Raw genomic sequence first — 23,715 nt, forward strand, 5'->3', positions numbered from 1 at the left:
GTTAAATAGAACTCAATCATTCTTTATCTAGCATGTTTTACATATTTTGTCTATGAAGCCCTATAAAACTAAATATTGTGATGTATTTACCTATAAATAATTCACAATGCAATCACATATTTTAAACAACATATTTATTTGTAATGGTCTGACTATTTTGTTTTAAATAATTATGAATTCCATCTGCCTTTCCTTCTCTACAACATATTTGTATTGACCATAGTTAAGATTTAAAATTAAAAGTGAATAATAACATAAGTAGGGGTACAGACATGCCCATGTCAGGTATCATAGGATCCATCTGAGCTTTTACTGTCAGGTTTCACTTTTAACTTGCCCATTTAACCATTCTGGGCATTTGCAAGGGGAGGACTAAGGCACTTGTTCGAGTAGGCAAGAGCAGGGGAATGCGAGACAATAATGTAATTACAAATAATGTAATAATATTGATGCTAGAATTAGTGTAGCTCTGAACAAAAAAAAAGAATAAAAATATCTATAAAGTGAGTAGGCTTAGTGACTGCTTTTCAGACAGGAGGTTTTTCTCCCTAACCATGAAAACAAAGCCTTGAGAGTCCCAAATTAGTCTCCTGGAGTATCTTTCTCAAATAAGTAAAAACTGGGCCAAGACCAAACATCTGCTTCAATATTTAGGATGCTGGTACTATGATATAGGTAGAGACCTCTGTAAAAGGTGGAGGTTTTCTGTACCAGTTACGGTAGGGGCATGCTTAATGCTAACTTTTCAGTAAATACATTGGTATAAAATCTGTGATTATATCATCTTTGTTAGATCTGTGAGGGTCACTGTTAACTCTGCAAAAGTAGGACGCCCTTCAGGTTTCTGAAAAGAAAAGCAGAAGATAAACTTTTGTTAGCAGATTGGTTGATTACAGTACGAGACTTCAGAAATTGTATATAAGTACATATGAGATACCACTTAAAAATTACATTTCATTTTATTAATACAGAAGAAAATATTAAGTTTTTCATTTTAGAGAAGAAGAAAAATCTGTTATTCATGACGCCAGCAGCATGAGCACAGGCACTTTTAAAATTTTCCTGAAATTTCTTTATACTTATTTCAATTTTGGATCAGAATTTGTATGGAATTTCTCTGTGCAGTAGGTCTATGGAAAGCCCTGCCTGTCAGGAAACCATGGTATTTAGGAATGTTTCCTGTGTTTTTGAAAAAGGATTTCCACTGCTGTATAATTTGAAGTGCTGCAGCTCAGTATGGAACAAACTCCTGTCTGGTGGCAAACAGAAAAGGGAACTTTTTCCCATGATCTCTCTGCTGACTGGCACCCCAATGGATGTTTGGAGTAAGCAGGCAAGCTGGATGCAGTTTAGATTTCCATCTCTTCATCTTTTTTTTACTCAGGATTTAAAAATTTTATACAGAGCTGTAAGGTGGAAGATAAAGGAGACAATGGTAGCAACAAGACATCCCAGCTACTTGCTGTGTATGCCTGCACATTTACATGAAAAAATGCACACAAAGCTCTTCTGAAAGAACTTTCAACCTAAAATAAAGGATTCATTTCTTATAGAGACTAGAGAAGGAGGGCCCCTAAGGGATTAATCAGATAGAGAAGGTGATGAAATTGGTGTTTTGTTACCAATATAGGAAGTAACAGGTGCTGGACAAACTGTTAAAGAACATGAAGTACTAAATCAGCCTGGAGAGGGTAAAAGGGGTGCAGCCTAGGAGCTGTACTGATGTACAGAGATTCTGATATACACTTGAAAAAGGGAGTTCAAAATCTACATTTAGTGGGCATGTCCATGAATGTGTTATCATTCAGGGCAGATCTAGAGAAAGCTGTGCATGATACAAAGGCATGAAAAAGGTATCACACTGGAGCCAGTAGAGAAAGATGACAACAGTGGCATATTCCAACCCAGGGGTGGTCTAGACCTACTGTACTGATTGTGTGCTCTATATTTCTTAGCTGCAACAGTCAAAAGAAGCAGAGGCTTGTAAACTGTTATAAATGCCAGGACAAATTTATTGCCAAATTCAATAATTTGGTTTATTAAAATTCAAATCACAAATTTGGAATCAAATTATAACAATTTTAAGTAATAAAAACAAAACAATACGAAACCCCACAAACAGCGACACTTACTTGACAGAATTTCTCCCGGGAAAAGTTGAGCCAAGGGTGACCCAGAGACACGGAACCTGGCAGTCGGTGTCTCTAGCTGGGTTCACACTTTGCCCACCTAAAGGCTTAACTTAAATACCCTTAACTTCCCCCTCGGCAACCTTTCTCCCATTGTTTCACTAAGCATCGGCCATTAACTTTGTTTATACTAAATCCCGAAAGGGTCCCCTGGCACATTCAAATGCTAATGTCCAGAGTTAGTCCTTGCTTTGAGTAATTTAACTGTCGTAGAAGTGTGTGATGATCCTGTTGGCACGTAGCATTTGATCGGTGAGAGTCCCTGTTGGCACGTAGCATTTGATTGGTGAGAGTCCCTGTTGGCACGTAGCATTTGATCGGTGAGAGTCCCTGTTGGCACGTAGCATTTGATTGGTGAGAGTCCCTGTTGGCACGTAGCATTTGATCGGTGAGAGTCCCTGTTGGCACGTAGCATTTGATTGGTGAGAGTCCCTGCTCTGAGCCGTAGAGGTGTGAGTTGCTGATACCGGCTCATCTCAACAGGTCCCCTCCCAATACTTGAGAAGGCTGCAAAGTCTTTTGTTCCCTTCTGAATGGAGACGCCTGATTTTCAGGGTGGTCAGTTTCACCATCTGCTGCAGAAACCTCCTGAAACATAGATTTTACCTGATATAAATTTATACAGCTTTATAATTTTCCAATTTACCATAAGAACATGAATTAATCATCTCACGTTTTTCACATAAACTTAGGTGTGATTTCTGAAAAACATAGTTGGAGATGCTGAGAACGCCATAGATGTGTGTTGGGAGTTAGATTTGGTTTTTTTTCCTTCTCACAGAATTTTTTCCCATAAGTTTCCAAGAAGCTTTGATGACAACTTAGTCAGAACAAAAGGAGTACTTGAGGGATATGGCAGCACGAGGCTACACCTATTGTTTCTGAGTCCCTGGGAGTGTCCCTCAGAGGGGAGAGATGATGAGCTTTGGGAAAGGCAAAAAGACAGATCTGGGGGAGGGGGAGGCACTCTTGCTCTCAGCGCCGAGGAGGACGGTCAGGCTGCCCTCTGCCTCTGTCTCATCCTGGGAAATCTATCGTCATCTGCTCCTGTACCCGGGAATCCTGAGCTCATTTTCTCCAGCCTCCCCCCACCGCCGCTGCTTCTTCGGAGCTTTGAGGTTCCCCTGCTATTCTGTGTCCCTGCCCTGCCCAGCCCTGCCGGGACACCCCTGCTGCTCCAGCTGCCAGAGCAGAGCTCCTCATCTCATCCACCGGTCCGGGACTTTCCTTCCTTCCAGTTTGGCCTCTCGGAGCCCTGCAGGGGCACCGAGATCAAACTGCCCCGGGCTTTTGTAAAAGAAAGCCCTCAAGGTTCTTGGTTCTGTTTATTATTGATGCTATAGTTGTTGTTTGTTTGTCGTTTTGTCATATATACTAGTAAAGAACTGTTATTCCTACCCCCATACCTCTGTCTGAAAGCTCCTTTAATTTTTTTTTTAATTGGAATAATTTGGAGGGAGGGGATTTGAATTCTCCATCTCTAGGGAGGTCCTGCCCTTTCCTAGCAGATATCTGTCTTTCAAACCAAGACAGATTATTGGTGCCCACTGTGGGGCTTGAGGGCATTGAGAGGAAAAGGAATAACAGTTCTTAAGTGACCTTGTGCACTGGGTATAGAAACCTCCCTAAATAGCATCATGTGGTCTAGCTTACCTTGGTTTGGGTGGCATGTGGTTGTGGCTGTGTTTCTCCCATTTGCAGGCCCTTATTTAAACATGGGCCCTATAACTAAGGCTACTGTGGCTGTTATCCAGTTTGCACTATGGGTTAATAAGGTGAGGAATTCATGGATTTTTAACTTCCTCTGGAAGGCAGGCACATGGATACATGGCTATCACACTCTAAGTGTTTGTTTGTGGGGTTACTTTAACAATGGTACCTATTGTGAGGAAATGACACCAGGGGAAATTTTTTCCCAACCCTTTACTCAGCTGTTTGGGTCTATTCCACCAGTTTTTGAAGGGTTTAAATCTTCTCTGAATGCTAATGATATCATACAATGGCTAGTATTGCTCACGGGCCTATCCTATTTAATATTCCGAGATAAGGGGAGATTGGCCTGGATAACTACCCTGATACCTACCCCAGAGAATAAGGATACTGCCCTAGAGACTGAGGGTGCTGCCATGGAGCCTGACACTGCCCCACAGACTAAAGATGCTGCCCCACCACCTGACCCTGACATAAAGCCCACCTCAGAAATGAACCACCCAGATGTGGTGGGAGTTCTAGTGAAAGAGATAAGCCAGGTGCTGAAGGAGCACCTTTCCCCAGCTGGTGGCAAACCCTCCCCCTACCCTGAAAAGGGAGAGTCTGAAGGTGCAGCAGTGGAACCCACAGACATTACAACTGTCCAGGTTCCAGCTGAACCACAGGGGCAGTCACAGCCAGCAACAGTTGCCCCTGTGGAAAGGAAGAAATATAAGGTGAAATCAGAGCACCCAAGTGATAAGGATAAAAAAGGAAGGCCCTCACAACCCACAGGGGAGCCAGAAGTTGAGATCATCACTGAGTCCCTGTCATATGAAAATCTCCGTAGTCTGCAAAAAGATGTTGCACGACGGGGACGTGAGCCTTATACAACCTGGTTACTTCGGGTCTGGGACCTTATGGGTAGAGGTGTGCAACTGGATGGTGGTGAGGCAAGGAATATGGGACCCTTGACCCAAGACTCAGGTGTGAATCAGGTATTTGTAAAAGAGCAAGGACCCCTTCACCTTTGGGACCGGCTTTTAATGAGTGTAAGGGAGAGGTTTGTCCACAGAGACAGAATGCAGGAGCACCACCTCAGCATGCGCTGGAAGACTGTTGAGGAAGGGATCCAACAGCTGAGAGAAGTGGCAATACTGGAGGTAGTTTTTGGGAGGGATGGACAGCATAACAATGACCCCGACAACATCAGGTGCACAGGGCAAATGTTGTGGAATCTAGCAACTAAAGGGCCATCTGAATACAAAACATTCATGTCAATGATTAATGCTGATACCAGCCGAGTGACTGTAGGTTCTGTAGCCAGCAAGCTTAGAAATTTTGACAGTATGATCAGTGGCCCAATGCAGACTCAGGTCTCTGCCGTGGTTAAAGAACTCCAAGAGGAGATAAGGGAGGTGAGGGAGGAGATGAGGAGGAACAGTTCCCATGTGGCACCGGTGTGAGTCACAGGCCCCAGAGTCAGAACCCAACATCCCTCAGCTAGAGAGAGAGGGTACATCCCATGAGCTGACCTGTGGTCCTTCCTGCATGACCATGGGGAAGACATGGGAAGGTAGGATGGGAAACCCACTTCTGCCCTAGCAGCACGGGTGTGTGAGCTCAAAGAGAGAAACACTAACCGAGGGGGTTCCACTAGAATGAAGGTAGCCTCAGCCTCCCATGACCAGGCTGCCAGGTATTACAGAAATGAGGATGCTCTGTCAGACCCCCTTGAAGGAACCTCTACTATGTATGCACAGGAAGAGAGTAGTAACCGGTGCTAGAGGGGCCCTGCCTCTAGCCAGGAAGAGGCACGGGAAAACAGAGTCTTTTGGACTGTGTGGGTTCTATGGCCTGGCACATCAGAGCCACAGAAATATAAAGCTTTGGTTGACACCGGTTCTCAGTGTACCCTAATGCCGTCAGAACATGAGGGAGCAGAACCTATTTCCATTGCTGGTGTGATGGGGGGATCACAAGAATTGACTCAGTTAGAAGCCAAGGTGAGCCTGACCGGGAAGGAGTGGCAGAAACATCCAGTTGTGACTGGCCCAGAGGCTCCGTGTATTCTGGGCATGGACTATCTCAGGAATGGCTATTACAAAGACCCTAAGGGGTTCAGATGGGCTTTTGGAATAGCTGCTGTGGAGGCAGAGGGCATTAAGAAATTGAACACCTTGCCTGGATTATCAGAGAACCCATCTGCAGTAGGACTCCTGAAGGTAGAAGAGCAACGAGTACCTATTGCCACCTTGACAGTGCATCGCCGGCAGTATCGAACAAATCGAGATGCTGTGATCCCCATCCACAAGATGATCCGAGAGCTGGAGAGCCAAGGGGTGGTCAGCAAAACCCACTCACCCTTCAACAGCCCCATTTGGCCTGTGCGCAAGTCTGACGGAGAATGGACTGACTGTGGACTATCGTGGCTTGAATGAAGTGACTCCACCGCTGAGCGCCGCTGTGCCAGACATGCTGGAACTCCAGTACGAGCTGGAGTCCAAAGCAGCGAAGTGGTACGCCACAATCGACATCGCTAATGCGTTTTTCTCCATTCCTCTGGCTGCAGAATGCAGGCCTCAGTTTGCTTTCACCTGGAGGGGCGTGCAGTACACCTGGAACCGACTGCCCCAGGGGTGGAAGCACAGTCCCACCATCTGCCATGGACTGATCCAGGCTGCACTGGAAAAGGGTGAAGCTCCAGAACACCTACAGTACATTGATGACATCATTGTGTGGGGGAACACAGCAAGGGAAGTATTCGAGAAAGGAGAGAAGATCATCCAGATTCTCCTGGAAGCTGGTTTTGCCATCAAAAAGAGCAAAGTCAAGGGACCTGCTAAGGAGATCCAGTTCCTGGGAGTAAAGTAAGAAGATGGGCGGCGTCAGATTCCCATTTAGGTCATCAATAAGATCACTGCGATGTCTCCACCAACCAGCAAGAAGGAAACACAAGCTTTCCTAGGCGCCATAGGCTTTTGGAGAATGCACATTCCTGAGTACAGCCAGATTGTGAGCCCTCTCTACCGGGTTACCCGCAAGAAGAACGATTTCCACTGGGGCCCTGAACAGCAACAAGCCTTTGCCGAGATCAAGCAAGAGATCGCTCATGCAGTAGCCCTTGGCCCAGTCAGGACAGGACCAGAGGTGAAGAACGTGCTCTACTCTGCAGCCGTGAACCGTGGCCTGTCCTGGAGCCTTTGGCAGAAGGTGCCTGGTGAGACTCGGGGTCGACCACTGGGATTCTGGAGTCGGAGCTACAGAGGGTCTGAAGCCAACTACACCCCAACAGAGAAAGAAATCTTGGCTGCCTACAAAGGAGTCCAGGCTGCCTCAGAAGTGATTGGCACAGAAGCCCAACTCCTCCTGGCACCCCGACTACCAGTGTTGGGGTGGATGTTCAAAGGAAAAGTTCCCTCTACCCACCATGCCACTGATGCCACATGGAGCAAATGGACTGCCCTCATCACTCAGCGTGCCCGTATCGGAAACCCAAATCACCCTGGGATTTTGGAGATAATCACAAACTGGCCAGAAAGTGAAAACTTTGATCTCACAGATGGAGAAGAACAAGAGCAAGTGACACGTGCCGAAGAAGCTCCGCCGTATAATCAGCTGCCAGCAGAAGAAACGTGCTACGCTCTTTTCACTGACGGTTCCTGTCGCATCGTAGGGATGAACCGCAAGTGGAAAGCAGCCGTATGGAGACCCACACGACAGGTTGCACAAGCCACTGAAGGAGAAGGTGGATCGAGTCAACTTGCAGAACTCAAGGCTGTTCAATTGGCCCTGGACATTGCTGAAAGAGAGAAGTGGCCAAAGCTCTACCTCTACACTGATTCATGGATGGTAGCCAATGCTCTGTGGGGTTGGCTGGAAAGGTGGAAAAAGGCCAACTGGCAGCGTGGGGGGAAACCAATCTGGGCTGCTGATGAATGGAAAGACATTGCTGCTCGGGTAGTCAAGCTACCTGTAAAAGTCCGCCATGTAGATGCCCATGTCCCCAAGAGTCGGGCTAATGAGGAGCACCGAAACAACGAGCAAGTAGATCAAGCCGCCAAGATAGAAGTGTCAAAGATAGACCTAGATTGGCAACACAAGGGAGAGCTGTTCCTAGCTCGATGGGCCCACGACGCCTCAGGTCATCAGGGCAGAGATGCCACCTATAAGTGGGCACGAGACCGAGGGGTGGATCTAACCATGGACAGCATTTCTCAGGTTATCCATGACTGCGAGACATGTGCTGCAATCAAGCAGGCTAAGCGAGTGAAGCCCCTATGGTATGGCGGGCGGTGGTCCAAATACAGGTATGGGGAAGCCTGGCAGATTGACTACATCACCCTTCCCCAAACCCACCAAGGCAAGCGCTACGTACTGACCATGGTGGAAGCCACCACTGGATGGCTGGAAACCTACCCTGTGCCTCACGCTACTGCCCGGAACACCATCCTGGGCCTGGAAAAGCAAGTCCTGTGGAGACATGGCACCCCTGAGAGAATCGAGTCAGACAATGGGAGCCATTTCAAGAACAGCCTTATAGCAGCCTGGGCTAGGGAACATGGCGTTGAGTGGGTGTACCATATTCCTTATCACGCACCAGCAGCTGGGAAAGTTGAACGGTGCAATGGCCTGCTTAAAACCACCTTGAAGGCACTGGGTAGAGGGACTTTAAAGAACTGGGAGATTAATTTAGCAAAGGCCACATGGTTAGTGAACACTCGAGGTTCCACCAACCGAGCAGGCCCTGCCCAATCTGAGCCCCTGAGAACAACAGATGGAGATAAGGTTCCAGTAGTACACATGAGAGGTATGCTGGGAAAAACTGTTTGGATTAATTCTGCCTCCAGCAAAGACAATCCCATCCATGGGGTTGTCTTCGCTCAGGGACCAGGATGCACCTGGTGGGTGATGCAAAAGGATGGAGAGACCCGATGCATACCTCAAGGAGACCTTGTTTTAGGATGAACTACCCACATCATGTGCCTGTACCCATATCTGTATGTATAGATGTATATAATTTAGGTCATGCATGTGTGTATATATATATATATATATTTTAAAGGTTTAAATTCAATGTAATAGGTTGATGTGGGAAAAAATTCGGGGTGAATGATGTTGGGGGTTAGATTTGGGTTTTTTTCCTTCTCACAGAATTTTTTCCCATAAGTTTCCAAGAAGCCTTGATGACTACTTAGTCAGAACAAAAGGAGTACTTGAGGGATATGGCAGCACGAGGCTACACCTATTGTTTCTGAGTCCCTGGGAGTGTCCCTCAGAGGGGAGAGATGATGAGCTTTGGGAAAGGCAAAAAGACAGATCTGGGGGAGGGGGAGGCACTCTTGCTCTCAGCGCCGAGGAGGACGGTCAGGCTGCCCTCTGCCTCTGTCTCATCCTGGGAAATCTATCGTCATCTGCTCCTGTACCCGGGAATCCTGAGCTCATTTTCTCCAGCCTCCCCCCACCGCCGCTGCTTCTTCGGAGCTTTGAGGTTCCCCTGCTATTCTGTGTCCCTGCCCTGCCCAGCCCTGCCGGGACACCCCTGCTGCTCCAGCTGCCAGCGCAGAGCTCCTCATCTCATCCACCGGTCCGGGACTTTCCTTCCTTCCAGTTCGGCCTCTCGGAGCCCTGCAGGGGCACCGAGATCAAACTGCCCCGGGCTTTTGTAAAAGAAAGCCCTCAAGGTTCTTGGTTCTGTTTATTATTGATGCTATAGTTGTTGTTTGTTTGTCGTTTTGTCATATATACTAGTAAAGAACTGTTATTCCTACCCCCATACCTCTGTCTGAAAGCTCCTTTAATTTTTTTTTTAATTGGAATAATTTGGAGGGAGGGGATTTGAATTCTCCATCTCTAGGGAGGTCCTGCCCTTTCCTAGCAGATATCTGTCTTTCAAACCAAGACAATGTGGAATAAGAATTTAATGCCTTGAGCTTTTAAGATTGCTTTTATATCCATGTTAAAAATTAATAATAAAGTAATACCCCAGGGGAAAAAAAAAAAGGAACAAACCTCGTGCCAGCAGCTGTACATGACTTTGTACACAGGATGCGATGCCAAATGTGGTCGGTAAAGTCGGTTACCCTGAGAAATCTCACGGACAACTTCAGCATTTGACTTGGTTTCAAAAGGCATTTTGCCTTCTGTGAAAACTTCCCACATCAGTACACCTAGAAGTGAACCAAAATAGGTTTAGGACAAAAAAGATGCCAAACCCACAAGCTTTTAACAACATTAGGAGAATAAACCCACTCCTGATTCTTCTGTGTATTGAAAAATGCATGAAAATATTCAGCCTGAGCTGAATGAAGGATACAACCCAAACAATTTTCAACTAATATAATTCTACTTTCTTTCAAGTCAGCTAAGGTGGTGGTCCATAAAACTCAGATGAATATATGTTTGGCTAATAAGGACTCATTAAAAATGCACATTTCAAAATCTACTTTTTAGGTGCAGAACCTTCCAAATTAAAACCCCATTTGTCCAATATAAGCAAACTTTGAAAAATGGGAAGGACTGAAGCTTAAATAGGTAGTATGAGTAAAAAGTTGGATTTTCCTAAAAATCACATCAGTAGTTTTAGGGAAGCATGGTTGCACTTTCAACAAATCAACTCACCAAATGACCAGACATCTGATTTGCTGCTATATTTTTTGAAATGAAAGACTTCAGGAGATGACCATTTGACTGGAAACTTGGCACCTGAAGAGCTGATATATTCATCATCAATGACATACCTGAAGAATAAGAGGAAACCACATCTATTTGAATTAGTGACATTTCCCCAAATGGTTTAGAATTCAAAAAAAAAAAATAGTGTCAATTTGGAAACAAAATGATATCACTATTTTAGTATAAAATGCACACAAAAAACTACTGGAATCTATGCACTTAAAGACATTTCTGTTTAAAGGAATGATTTGGATTATTCATCAGAAATATGTCAGAATAAAACATTTTGATACTATCGTAAGACTGACAGGATGGTTATTATTGTCATCTTTTGGGTGTATATTGATAAGACACATCACCTCACCATGGGCGGGAAAATCAGCAGCAATACATAATTAGTCTTTTTTTAAAAGGAACCACCTTTTCAAGCATTTATTCTACCTCTCCGGGTTGATGTTCCCCGAGATTCCCCTCGGGGCGGCCGTTCCCCGAGGTGGTGAAATCTTCCCCCAGGGTTGCTGTTCCCTGGGTATTTCCCTGGGGTTGCTGTTCCCCAAGATAATAAGGTTTTCTGTCTCCTCTTTGCCCTGAGCGTTTCACACCGAAGGCAGAGACGACACTGTGAGTCCAGCAGCTCAGGTTATCAAGGTTGTTTATTTCATATTATCTAACAGTTCTTGTTCGGCTTTGCAAGGCGTCCCCAGCAAAGCAAGACACGCCGTTGGACTGGCGCTGGGCTGCCACTGGACTGGGGCGGATCAGAGAGCCCTGTACCTTATGTACCGTACCCTCGACCCAACCACAGTCCAAGACGTATTTATTGTTTACAGAACATTACCAATACTAACTTGCTACGCTAACATGTCAGTTCTATTCTAAACCAATCTCTAAAGTCCAAATCAGCAAAAGATGGGGGATGAGAACAAGAACAAGGAAACTAGGGGCCACTCCCCAATTCCTCCATCTTGTCCTCTCAACCCCGTATACTATGAATCCTAATCTCTATATTTATACTCTATGACAAACTACTATCTACTTCTAAATTCTTAGGATCTGTGATTCTTCCTTCATGTGAGCATTCACTTCCATGGATAGAAGCCAGAATCAGAGTCCTTCTGGGCTCTGTGGGAGGCTGGCTGACCCCCTTGTACAGATCCCAGACCCCCCTGTACAGCCCCCTGACTCTCCAGGGCTGTCAGAGGGATCCCCTGGACTCCAACACTACCCAAATATGACTCTCTCTGTCCATCTTCACAGATGCCATGTCAGGGACCAAAGCATTGTTACCAAAGCGACACACAAAGAAATGCTAATCACATTTGAGGCAACAGTTCTTGTACTAACTAAATTACTAAAGTAATTGTCTTTGCCCAAGCTTATAGGAGCTGATCTCCCAGATAAAATGAAATTATGTGCCTAATGCAGGCATTTATAGGGCAACATTTAAAATGGTTACAAGGCTGACCCCAACATACTTATGAACTCTGGGCACATTTTCCAAGTATTAACGTTCCTGAGCAGATCACAGATGTGCAGTAAACATTTATTCTCAGGGCAAACATAAAGCTAATTTTTAAAGCACCTTTTAAAGGTGCTTTTAAAGCACCTTTTAAAGGATTATTGAAATAACTAATCTCTTTGCCTCATTTTCTCATTTTGGTGCAGGCACAGAAACATGGAAGGCTATTGAATAAGGAACATATGAAATAGCAGTACAAAACAACCTGTTGCAGCAGCTGTATGAGTTTTGAATGATTAGGTTGTGTTCCCATCACTTCTTCCTAGCTTCCCCAGGAGAGTGAGTCCTAGAGCCACACACTACTGATCTCCCCTTTGTGGCCACAGTGAGCCATTCAGGTCCATGGCTCTTATTCTGGGACCTGACAGCCACCTTGATCTTACTGTGTTTTCGCATTCAATTGGAAAACTCCAGAGCCCTGATACTGCCCTTACCCTTTTGGGGAGCAGTACAACCAAGGTACAGGATAACCCTTTGAAAAATGAGTCCTTAGCTATGAACTTCTAGGGTGTTGTAAGCCTAAGGTTAGAAATAGGAGGCAAAACCAAAGGAGCATAGCTGTGCTGATCTAACATTTTGCAGCCACAAGGTAAATGTCACCACAGAGCCACTGACTGTCTTTAGGAGGCAGCTCATCTGCCTCCTAAGTGAGCTGACTCAGTCTGCTAACCCACAAAAAAACCAGCCAGTAAAAAACAAAAGTTGAGAGCTTTGTGCTGGGCTTGCAAGAGGGAAGAAGAAAGAAGACATCCCCTTTGGGTGGCATTCAGTCATTTGGTCAACTCAGCTGTGTCCTCTGAGGAAAGTCTGTGAGGCTAGAGCTATGTTTCTCAGGCTGCTGCTTGGCAGAGTTGAGAGTGCTCTCTTTCCTCACTTTGGGTGGTTCTATCACTAAGCAGAAAAACCACTTCCCTGCTAGAGCAGCATGTTTCACACTTTCTGCCCACCTGGTCCTCCCTGCATCCTGCCTCACCTACTCAGCTGCCGCTGCCTTGAGAGGTCAGCACCAACTCCCAATTCTGTCCCCAGTGACTTTCTGACTTCCATCCTGCTCGGAAAAGTTGGGGAACTTCTTCAAGCTTTTGGGTGCCCTGTGCACTCTGGGAATTTCTCTGTCCATAAGCACCTCTGAAGTTTACCTGGTACTTTGTTTAACTATCCTGCACTCACCAAGAGCAAGAGGAGGACGTGACATCCAGTTCATGGTGGTTAAACAACAATAAAATTTTCATCAGCACTCAAAAATTACCCACAGTGAGAATCCCCAAACCAGTGAAGCAAGCAGTGAGGTTAACTAAAGATCATGCTGCAGCTGTCTGAAAATAGGGCTCACAAAACCTTTGTCAGTGGCCTCGTACCTTGCCATGCCAAAGTCAGATACTTTGACGACATGCTCCACATTGACTAAACAGTTTCTTGCAGCCTGGGGAAAATGAGAGAAACACATCTGAAATCTGTGCTAAAGAATTTTAAGAAATACAGCAGCTGATTATATTTGCTTCAGCTTATACTATTTATATCTGAAAGGAGATTAGTGTACTGGTCAAAAATATTAGTGAATTTTTGTCTCTGAGTCAGTGAGCATATTTCACTACTGTGCAGTTACACATACATAGCATGTAGCAACTTAAATGCTTGTAGTATGAGTTGCAGTATGTTTAGGTATTCTTGAACAGTGAAAGAATTTTAGGCTTCAGAATCTATTGATCCAATCAGATATTTTCCTGGACATCAGCACAAGGGATGATTTGTGTAAATTTTGAAATTTCTTTTGTCATGTTTTCATTACAGAAATCAGGAACCTTCTGATAATTTTCAAGATTTTACATTTCTTCATGTAGCTGTGTAGAAGAGGAGGAAGATTTCCTCTCTACATCCAAATGTGAGCATTGAAAAAGTATCAAGGAGTAAAGAAACAAACTCCTCTCCTCTAATTCCCTGCCTATGGGCAGAAAAGCCACTCATATATCCCAGCATCAACATATAGCATTTGGGAGCCAAAGAAATACAGATAGAAAAATATTTGAATTTTTAAAATTCTCATTCCTGCTGACCTTTTGTAATGCTGTGATTTTGGTTGTATTCTAATCATTTTTGTATTGAGATGACCTAATGCCAGATAGTCCCATGTCAATATCCTAGTTTTCTCTGACCACTCAAGGGGTTTTTCCAATGGAAAAACTTCTCTCAGGTAGTTTTTTGAGCTGTCCATGGGCAAAATAACAGCTGAAAATTTGGGTTTGCCTTATTAAATCCTGTAGGGCTGAAGTCTTAAAGGATATATAGTCTCCCTTAAAATGCAGCAGCACATTCTTTACTGCAAATATTTGTCAAGAACCTCAGAAAAACTATTTTACTTACTAAATCACGGTGAATGAAGCTGTTTCTTTCCAGGTATTCCATCCCTTCGCAAACACCTGGCACATGCTCAGGAGAACGTCTCTGCCGAGTTTCCCCCGCCTTTGCTGAAGGTAATTGAGCAGGCAACCATTTTCCATGAATTCAGTCACAACACAGAGAGGTTTGTGATGTGTGCACACTCCATAAAGCCGCACCAGCTTTGGGTGGGAGAGTTTCCTATTTAAAATCACATTTTAGGCAGGCTAATATTTGTTCTTGGTATGTAACTAAACTTCTGATTCTCATGATGGTTTTGAAAAATACTTTCACGACTTGGTAAGCAGTGTCCTATTCAACCATCTTCAGAGTTCTCCCAATACTTAGCACATTTCTCTCTACAACTTCCTCCAAAAAGTTCACTCTGTGAGCTCATAACTGTTCATCAGTTACATAAAAACAGTGAATCCAAAGCTTGATTTGGTTGATACAAAATAGAAAGGTCTAGTTACACTCGGCTTGTAGGCAGGGGCCTTGACCCTGCAAGGGTTCTTCTCTTCTGGGCTTTGCCAAGACCTCATGTGGATATTTCCCTAATTTGTAATGTTTTCAGATACAGTAATAGGGTTTCTCAAAAACTTTAGTTAGATAGAAGCTCTACCAGTGTTCCTAGAGACACTGAGTCATGGATTAAAGAATAGTTGTAAGAGTAAATTTACATTTTACCAGAACATTTATTCCCCATTTTGCTCCATAGTCCAAAGCAAGCAACACTCTAAAGACAAAGTCTGGGCATAGGAAGCATCTGCATCAGCTTGGTTCAGACCTCTATATCACCCTTTCTGTCCCACACATCAACATTCCCATCAAGCTGCTTTGCCTGTTTGAAATGGAATTAGGTTATTTTTATTTCTTGGTAAACTGGCAGAATAGCTTTTGTACTTACATCATCAGTTTGGCCTCCTCCATGAAATCATCCTCAGACATTGCACCTTCATTGATTGTTTTGATGGCAACCTTGATAGTCTCTCTCCATTTACCAAGATAAACAACTCCAAACTGCCCACGCCCAAGTTCCTTCAGGAACAACAGCTCAGATGGGTTTAATCCCCACTCCTCTGTAAAAGCCAATATGTCAGGAGAGTCAGGCCAGCTTTCCTGAGCCATGCTCCAGGACACACACCTTGCTGATGGCAGTTAATGAACACTGCAAAGCATCACACTTGTTCACCAGCTATAGCATGAGTTTTAAATATCTGAAAATTTTCATTGGCTCATACATGTTGAAATATAAATGCTGTTTTTCAACTTAAAGAATGTGATTAGTGATTTTGCTTAATGTAGGAATGTCTGAGGCTTGAAGATAAGGCAAGTGTTTAGCTTTGATTACACATGAGAGCTTTCTTGGCATTATGATATGTGATGTTTTTAGCTCCAAACCAGTTCCAGATGGATAGCATAGCTACAAAAATAGTCACTGGCTACCTTTATTGTAATAACTACAATAGTTCTACCCTTCAGAAATATTAAGCCTTCAGATTCATAGGAACACGAAATATATTCAGTTTTGGAGGTTCCTATTGTCCAATAGATGGTATGAAATTCCTAATCTATATACACAAAACTGGCCTTAATTGCTTGTTTGTTTTTATACCATGTAAGACTCCATTCTTATTTCTAAAACCTGCAGAACTGACAGAGAAAATCTTCTCTATAAATACAATTTATTTCAGGTTTCAATTTTGGTTTCCTAAGCAAAATCATAAATCAAATAGCCTTTCAAAAGCTATTAACTGCCTATTTGAGTCTTAGGTTTGCTTAGACAAGTCCAAATAGCTCTGAATGCACTGGTGCTTGTAACAGAAACACAACACTCACTGAACAGAAGCAGCTGAGTCAGGTGTCTCATCTGATCCTTACACCTTACACTCTTTACTTGTTTGTTATTACCAAGGAATTTCACAGATACAGAATTATTAGCTGGGTGAATATGAGCTAAATTCTTGTCTAGGCAGATAGCTAAATCCCCTCCAAAAGAAGATAAAAAATTTACCATAACTCAATCCTGCGTTTTCTGGTGAAGTACATCCATCTGATCTGACTGGATGTCGGAGACGTGTGATAAGACCTGTCGGGGACAAAGCCACAATATTCTGCTGACCAACTATCTAATTTTAAAATACGCTCTATCATACCTCTTCTCAAACAAAAATACTTGGAATCTGATGTAAATTTCTTATTTCTTGAAGTTACTTTTGCCTACAGTTTGCTCAGATAAAACAATACAGTGAGAAGAAATGGGAAAGACAATTGCATAGGGCCCTGACTACAAAAGTATTTCTACTTTCATAAAGCCAACAGTAATACTCTTGCTTTTTTGTACCATGATAGTGATCTTAAATGAGTTCTAAAATACTGTATCACCAACGTAAGCAGTGTCTGCCATCATGACTTCCCAGGTTTGAGATATTTTTGTGTCTGTCATTTATTTTCTTTGCATTCATAAGCCAACAGTATTAGTGAATACGTCCTTCACCACCCTGAGTTCATTGATTCTTCCTGCTATTACTTTTAGGGCCATTTCTGCTACAAGTGCTTCCTACAATTCTCCTCCCTCCAGGAAAAGGCTCTGTCCATTCCCATATCTTCCTCTCTAGTGTAAGGGATCTCTATGTGTTTTCCCATCTTCACTCATTCAGAGTAAAAACCATTTTATATTGTATTAATATGATGGGCGGAACCAAGGTGAAGGATATTTTTCATGCTAAAAATTATAAAAATCTGCCATCTGCCAACAGGTAGAGCTATCTAACCCTGGTAAGCTGAAAACCAGTGTTAGAGAGTCCTTATGGTCCCAAATTCTGCCCTTAATTGTTTGTGGTATGGGTTGCTTTTGGTTTTTTTCAAAATCAGTAGAATGCTGCCTGTTGATGCACAGCATAGCTTCTGCCTCTATTAGATTGAATGTACGCAAGTTCTTGTCATAGACAAAGAAAGATTTACAATCAGATTTCACCCAAGACCAATTCAGAGAAATGTGATCCAAGAGAATACAGAGCAGGCTTCTATCTTTGCTGAACTCATTTCATACATGTAGACAAGCTTGGTAGTTTCACTTCCCCCATGGTATATGCACATGACACCTATGACTTTGGCAGAAAGAATCAAGCCATATGTGAGTTCATTAGCAATAGAAGCACTCGTGTCTCTTTTGATAAGGAAAGTATTAGAAAAAGATGTGAAACCATATTCAGCTCACATGCATTACCTGCAGCATTGTGTTGATGATACTCGATGAGTTCAGGGACAGATGAAAAGAGATAGTTTTCTGCTACATAATATTGTCCCGAGTGATTTTGTTTAATTTGATAATGTAGAATATCTCCATTGTGACTTCTGAAATCAACAAAACATTATTATTTTCAGTAAAAATAATTTATAATATAAATCTTCTTAAATTTCACTATGAAAGCATAGAAAAATCTGAAAACTTGGGGCACAGTTCTCAACTTAAAATGGCTGTGTGCAGCTGGGACACTGTTTCAGAAGAAAATAAAAGATTCCTTGAATGGCTCTTTCTTCCAACTTTGGGACATAATTGCACAATATCTTTTTCTTGCTTCTTTCAGTGTGTTTTATCCATGTATCATTGCATTCATAAGAAATAGCCATAGTGTTTAAGAAATGTTCCTCCTAATATAGCATTTATTAGAATATAACCTCTTAAACTCTTACGAATTACCAGTATTCTCCTAAAAGCTGAAACACATATTTGTGTATAGCATGAGATTAAAGTTTCTGTTCTACTTCTTCAAAGGGTCTTCATTGTAGCTTTTAATTGATACCTTTGTTTTTTCTGTATTTCTTCACATTATCTGTCTTTTTTGCTTTCTGTATATTTTGCTGCCCATCAATCTCTGCTTTCTGTGACACTCAAAATTAAGCAGCTAAGTTTGCATTTCAGGCTGGTGGCTGCTGAAGGTTAGTACTGTAAATTGTGGCCACATGGTCACAACAAGCAGAGATCAGAACACAAACACATTACACAGTCTGCATTACTGAGTCATTGTCAGAAACACTACTGAGCCTACAGAAATGGTGAGCCTGTCCCCAGCACAGGGATGGTGGGGAGGGCTGGCCCCATGTTTCCGAGCAGGGAATGGAGGGAGGGAGGGAGGAAGAAGGTGGAGGTAACAGCAATGCCTTTGCTGCTCTCACTCTGGCTTGCTGTAGGAGGGAGAGAAGAAAGCAGACACAGTTGATACAGGGGGATGTAGGAGGGCTGGTGAAGAGGGTATAAGACAGCTTGAAATAGGTTAAGTCAGTGCTGGAGGTGATTGCTGCTGTTACAGGTGAGTCCAAAAGCTGTTGTCCAGCAAAAGTAAAACCTCACAGTAGGGGTGAGGTGATTTTAAGAGACAAACAGGTGAAGTTTGAGGACAGCAGAGTCTGGGGTGGATTGACAGTGCACAGAGCCTGTGGAGAAAGGAAACAGTTTGGTGCAGTGGCCAAAGGCTGTGGCATGGTTTCCAGAGCAGATCATTTGAGAATTCCAGTGAGTGCAGGGAATCTTGTCTTGCCAGGACATTTGCACATTGACTCCCAGATCCACTGACAACCATCATCTTTTCTGCACACAGGGTGATTAACTTGGCATGAACAGCATTCCAGGGGTTCCCTGCTCTTGTGCACTGCATGTCCAACCTACCCAATTATTCTGAGGAGTTTGGAGGAAGCTTTTCCACCATCTCTTGATTCAAACCCTAAAGATTCAGAGGAACTCACCCCTTAGCCTGCGAATACATGGACAGCGTAAGAAGACCCTGCCGGCTTGAATCTCTGACAACAAATGCACCATCTTTGGGCTGAAAAGAAATCCAAGGAGAGTTATTTTATGCTTCTGAGCTTCAGTAATGCTCCCTTGAGACAGGACTTGTAGCAATTAACCAAATTCTGTAGAATATCTATGACTATTTGGGAGGAAGATAAAGAAGAACAGGAATGGATAACCAGGTACATGGCAGAAAAAAATAAACCAAAAGAAAATAAGTGCCAGGCAACTTCTTAGAGATAAGTGATTTAGCTGAATCATACTCTTCAGTGTGAAGTAGTGAAAATGCTTTGATTTGTTTAAAAAATCAAATTGTACAAATCTTTAGGAAAGAAATCTAGCTAAAACAATTCTGTCTGAGATGTTCTTCCTTGGTCTTTCTTGTCCCAGGCCTGAGCTAGCCCTTGAGCAAAGACCCAATGAGATTGAGTGAATTAGGCACTTTGGTAACTGACAGGGGGTAGAATGCAATACGGATTTTTTGTTCTGTGTTTAAGAATGACACAGAAATTTGCTAAATTCTGCTAAACTCACTACTTACTACATGGATTTCAGCCTTCAGTCAGTCTTCAATGTCTAATGCAACAGACAAACACAGTAAGCCATGTAATTTGATTTATCTGGCACAGAAAATCTACATAGAATTTGCTTGGGCTACAACTTAAAGCTTTGTGAAGTCTGGATAGCCTTCAGCCTACACTTACACCAGAAAGCCTTTTTATTTTAAGGTACTTTGTCTCCTACAGTGTACCAAACAGATTTTGATTTGACTATGATAAAGCTCTTGATGCCTCTACTGATAGATACTTTTCAGTCCTGTTAGCTCTGTGTGTAAGGTGAGTTACCTTCTGGCGCAACAGAAGTTCTACCTGGCTTCTGTTTATGTTTCTGCAGTACCACCTGCAACAAGGAGATAACCTAACCTTAATTTCAGCCAGTAGAAATGAATGTTTGCTTTGTTACACAGTTTTGTAGTTGCATTATTCCAAGTATAAAACATGTTTAGAACTATCATTGTATACGAACATATCTTAATGTGGAATGATTTTAGTAGATTTTTTTTTTTTTTTAGAACTTTTTGGCCCCAATTTACTGTGACTAAATATTAGCTCAAATAAAAGAAAACCTAGGAAAGAGTTATGCCAAACTGTGATGAAATTTACAGTCCTGGATGATGTGTCAAGCCTTTCTTCTCTACAATTTCTCAGAATTTTAATTACTCTCCAGTAATTTAAATTTGTAGTAATTGGAATTAGCTATATGATCACAACAGGCAAAGATCAGAATACAGAAACATTATGAATTGGGAGAAGCAGGAAAAAACTGGATTCTGACACTATGATTCATGCAAATGAATCTTAATTCACTTTAAGAGTAATGTTTTGTAACAAAAAAAGAAAGCTTTTGGTAAACATGTTCATGTCTAATGAAAATTTGAAGGAGTAAGTATTAAAATGTATCTCTGCAATCCATTTTTAGAAATGGAAAGCACAATTATAATTTTCAAAGGTACTTACTTGTATGTTTCTAAATTGCATTTCTTGTTCTCGGTAACATAGTTGCTGGGAATTAGACCTTCATTCCTGAAACAACGTATTTGGGATAATATTATAGTATGGTGTTAAATATTAGTAGGATTAAGATACACATCCTCCTTTTGTTGAATTACAAAAGTTCCTTATACTAGAGGCTATATTGCTAGATACTGAATTCCAGCATTAGAAGTGAATAAAAATTTGAGTCCTCTCATCCCAGGCATAACCTTTTTGTCCCACAACTTTGGATGGCTACTCAAATGAAAAAGCCTGATGGTATAGGCTGAGATTTAGAAAAAAAAAATCTTTTTCTTCTGAATCAGAAGCCACCATCTTTATTTCTGACCTATACAAAGCTTCTATATGAAGAAATATAAAGTGTCTGCTTGCTTGTATATCCAAAATAGTTGTCAGTATACTTTTCCTGAAAACATGAGTTGAGAAAAAGCATTTAAAATATTTAAAGGGGAAATCTGAAGGGAAAGGAGATGGTTATAACATAACATACAACCATTTCCAACATGAGAGTAGAGGATGCACTGAAGAAAATGCAAAGGAGAAAGGGGAACGACACAAAACAAACATAAGTATCAAAAGGATCCTAACTGAAGTTATCTAATTCTCTAAAATAACTCGGTATTTTCAGTAAGAGGCTTTGTTTCAGGTATGTCTTCATAATCTCTATGGTTTCACAAAGTTTTTACACATACACACTCCATTGTAAAGCACTTGAAATATGGAAAGCTGGATTTGCACATGGCTCAGAGCCCAGTGATTCACATGGTCTTCAAACACCCCAATGCTGCACAGGAAATTACTGAGTGTAGGGCTAAACTCTGAATTCCCAACAGATTCTAGATTCCCTGTCCATTTCTGGGGTGCCAAACCCTGCTAAAACTCTTCCCAGTCAATCTGGGTGCCTCATATGTAGCTGAACACTTTCAAGCCTGTTCCTAAAGAGTCTCACAACCCTCATTCTGTCTGCCCACTTTTGCACAGATTGTTTTAGGCTTTTTTCTTTCTGTGTAGGGAGTTTGAGATAGATGGCCTCTCTCTTACCCATGTCGGTCTCTTGCCTTCCACCAGAGGGGATCATACTGTTCGAGGATAATGTATTCTTCTGACTTCCTGAGAGGTAAATCTAAAGGCCCTCTAGCAAAGAAGTCATAGAGTGCAATAACTCTGGGCTTCTTGGTGTAGTCTTCAAAGGCTTTGGCAGGCAGAGGAGGTAATGGCTTGTCCTTAAATTGCAATTGTCTCTTGCGCTGGTGAAAAATAAAAGTATTTCTCATAACTAGTCTTTTCTCTCCACTATAGCTTGCTTAGTTACCTTTACTCTGTAATTTTTATGCTACAAAGAACTTTATATGCTCAAGAGCTAGTTACTCCCCTGCTTATTCTGATACTAAGCCACTGCGTGTCAAATCAATTCTCTAGTTTCACCTGCCAAAATGTTACTTACCCTGCACTTCCAAATAGATTCATAGGAAACGTCTGGTTGTGAGGCAGAGTACCGGGTCACCAGGACAGCATCAGGGTCCAGGTTCACTTTTGTTCTCATTTCTCTGATTTTGGAAAACATGAAGCAGTTGTGTGAATGTGCATCTATAAACATGCACATAAAAATAACCATGGCTGTACATGCCTTCCTTCATTAGAGATATGCAGAGTACAGTGACTTTAAACTTTCACGTATTTGCTCTTCTAGTGCAAATAGAGGGATTTTAAGAAGTCCTTTGTGTGTAGATATTTATTACTGAAAAGCTTAAGCATTTCACATACCTTTCTTGCACTGTGCAGCAGCAGCAGAAAACAGACTGGATGGTGTGATCTGTGAACAAGAACATTTTCCATATTTGCAGTGCTCCTGTTTGTTCGCAAAACTTACAGAATTAAGCACTACCCTATGTGCTTAGAGCCAACTGTTAGCTCTGTCTTGCTGTGAGATAGCCAGCAAATCATTACAGTTGAATTTGCAGCCACCAAACACAGCAGGGCTTACCTACCTACCACAGTCTCCCTAACAATGTTTTGGCAATTATGAGGCCATATGTATGAGCTTAATCAGCTCACTAAATCAGCAAAAATAAAAAAGAGACATTGTCAGCCAAATTCATGCTGATTTTACTGATTACACCACCCTGCACAAGCTCTACCTGGTGCAACAAGGAGAATGAGAATCTTGTCAGGGACAGGAGGTGGAAAAGTGAAAAGTATAATTAAATATATTATTTCTCATCAGTTTATTCGCTCTCCATAGAAAGCATTTACAAGAAATAGTTAGAAGCAGCACTGCAGATTTTGTATGTAACACTAGAATAATCTTCTAATAAGTTTTTAAAGATTTGGCTGTTACCATGAAAGCAAGGTGTTCAGACAGATGCTACAGATGTGTAATTCTGCCTTGTTTTCTTTATGAGCCCAGTAATTTGAATATATTTGTAGCGTAAGGAATCCTTTTTGCCTTCAGTGAACCTCATTAGTAGATGATTTTTGTGTCTGACTCCCCCCTTTTACTTTGCTAAAAGCTACTAGCAATAAATGACTGTATGTGACATTTTAAAAAATTCTCTAAGCATACATGATATTGAATTTTTAGGCTCTTGTCCCAAAACCACAGAAAAGGTATAGGTTGAAGCTGTAATCGTGATGTTTCCTTCCTGGAACATGTACTTCATTTGGTGAGCAATTTTTCCAAGGGTAGAGTGTGTATTCCAGTAAAGATGACAAAATATGATATGATAAATCCTGCAGAGTGTAAGTTAAGGCTCAGATCAGACTAAAGCCATGGATCAGATAAGACCATGCTGAACTGAATTGTGGGGTCTGGAAGAGCAACATAAACTATGCACAGTTCCACCAAAGTTTAGTTGTTCTCATTCACTCTGTTGGAGTATTTTAAGTGTGAAATCACAGTCATTCAATCCAGCAGATATTTAT

At 42.3% G+C, this 23,715-nt stretch overlaps 1 protein-coding gene across 1 annotated transcript; it reads right to left on the reverse strand.

Moving 5' to 3' along the window:
* Nucleotides 1-154: 154 nt before the first annotated feature.
* On the reverse strand, nucleotides 155-22,878 carry LOC134552843 (tyrosine-protein kinase TXK-like). Its single transcript, XM_063401892.1, is given in 15 exon segments — nucleotides 155-844; nucleotides 9,891-10,048; nucleotides 10,500-10,618; nucleotides 13,431-13,495; nucleotides 14,434-14,489; nucleotides 14,492-14,649; nucleotides 15,356-15,527; nucleotides 16,463-16,537; nucleotides 17,678-17,805; nucleotides 19,195-19,274; nucleotides 20,086-20,140; nucleotides 20,758-20,823; nucleotides 21,835-22,040; nucleotides 22,238-22,340; nucleotides 22,558-22,878. Coding segments are annotated over 15 exon segments (1,575 nt in total). The 5' UTR covers nucleotides 22,623-22,878; the 3' UTR covers nucleotides 155-775.
* Nucleotides 22,879-23,715: the final 837 nt, after the last annotated feature.

This window comes from Prinia subflava, chromosome 7 (assembly GCF_021018805.1).
Source record: "Prinia subflava isolate CZ2003 ecotype Zambia chromosome 7, Cam_Psub_1.2, whole genome shotgun sequence".
NCBI classification, from domain to species: Eukaryota; Metazoa; Chordata; class Aves; order Passeriformes; family Cisticolidae; genus Prinia; species Prinia subflava.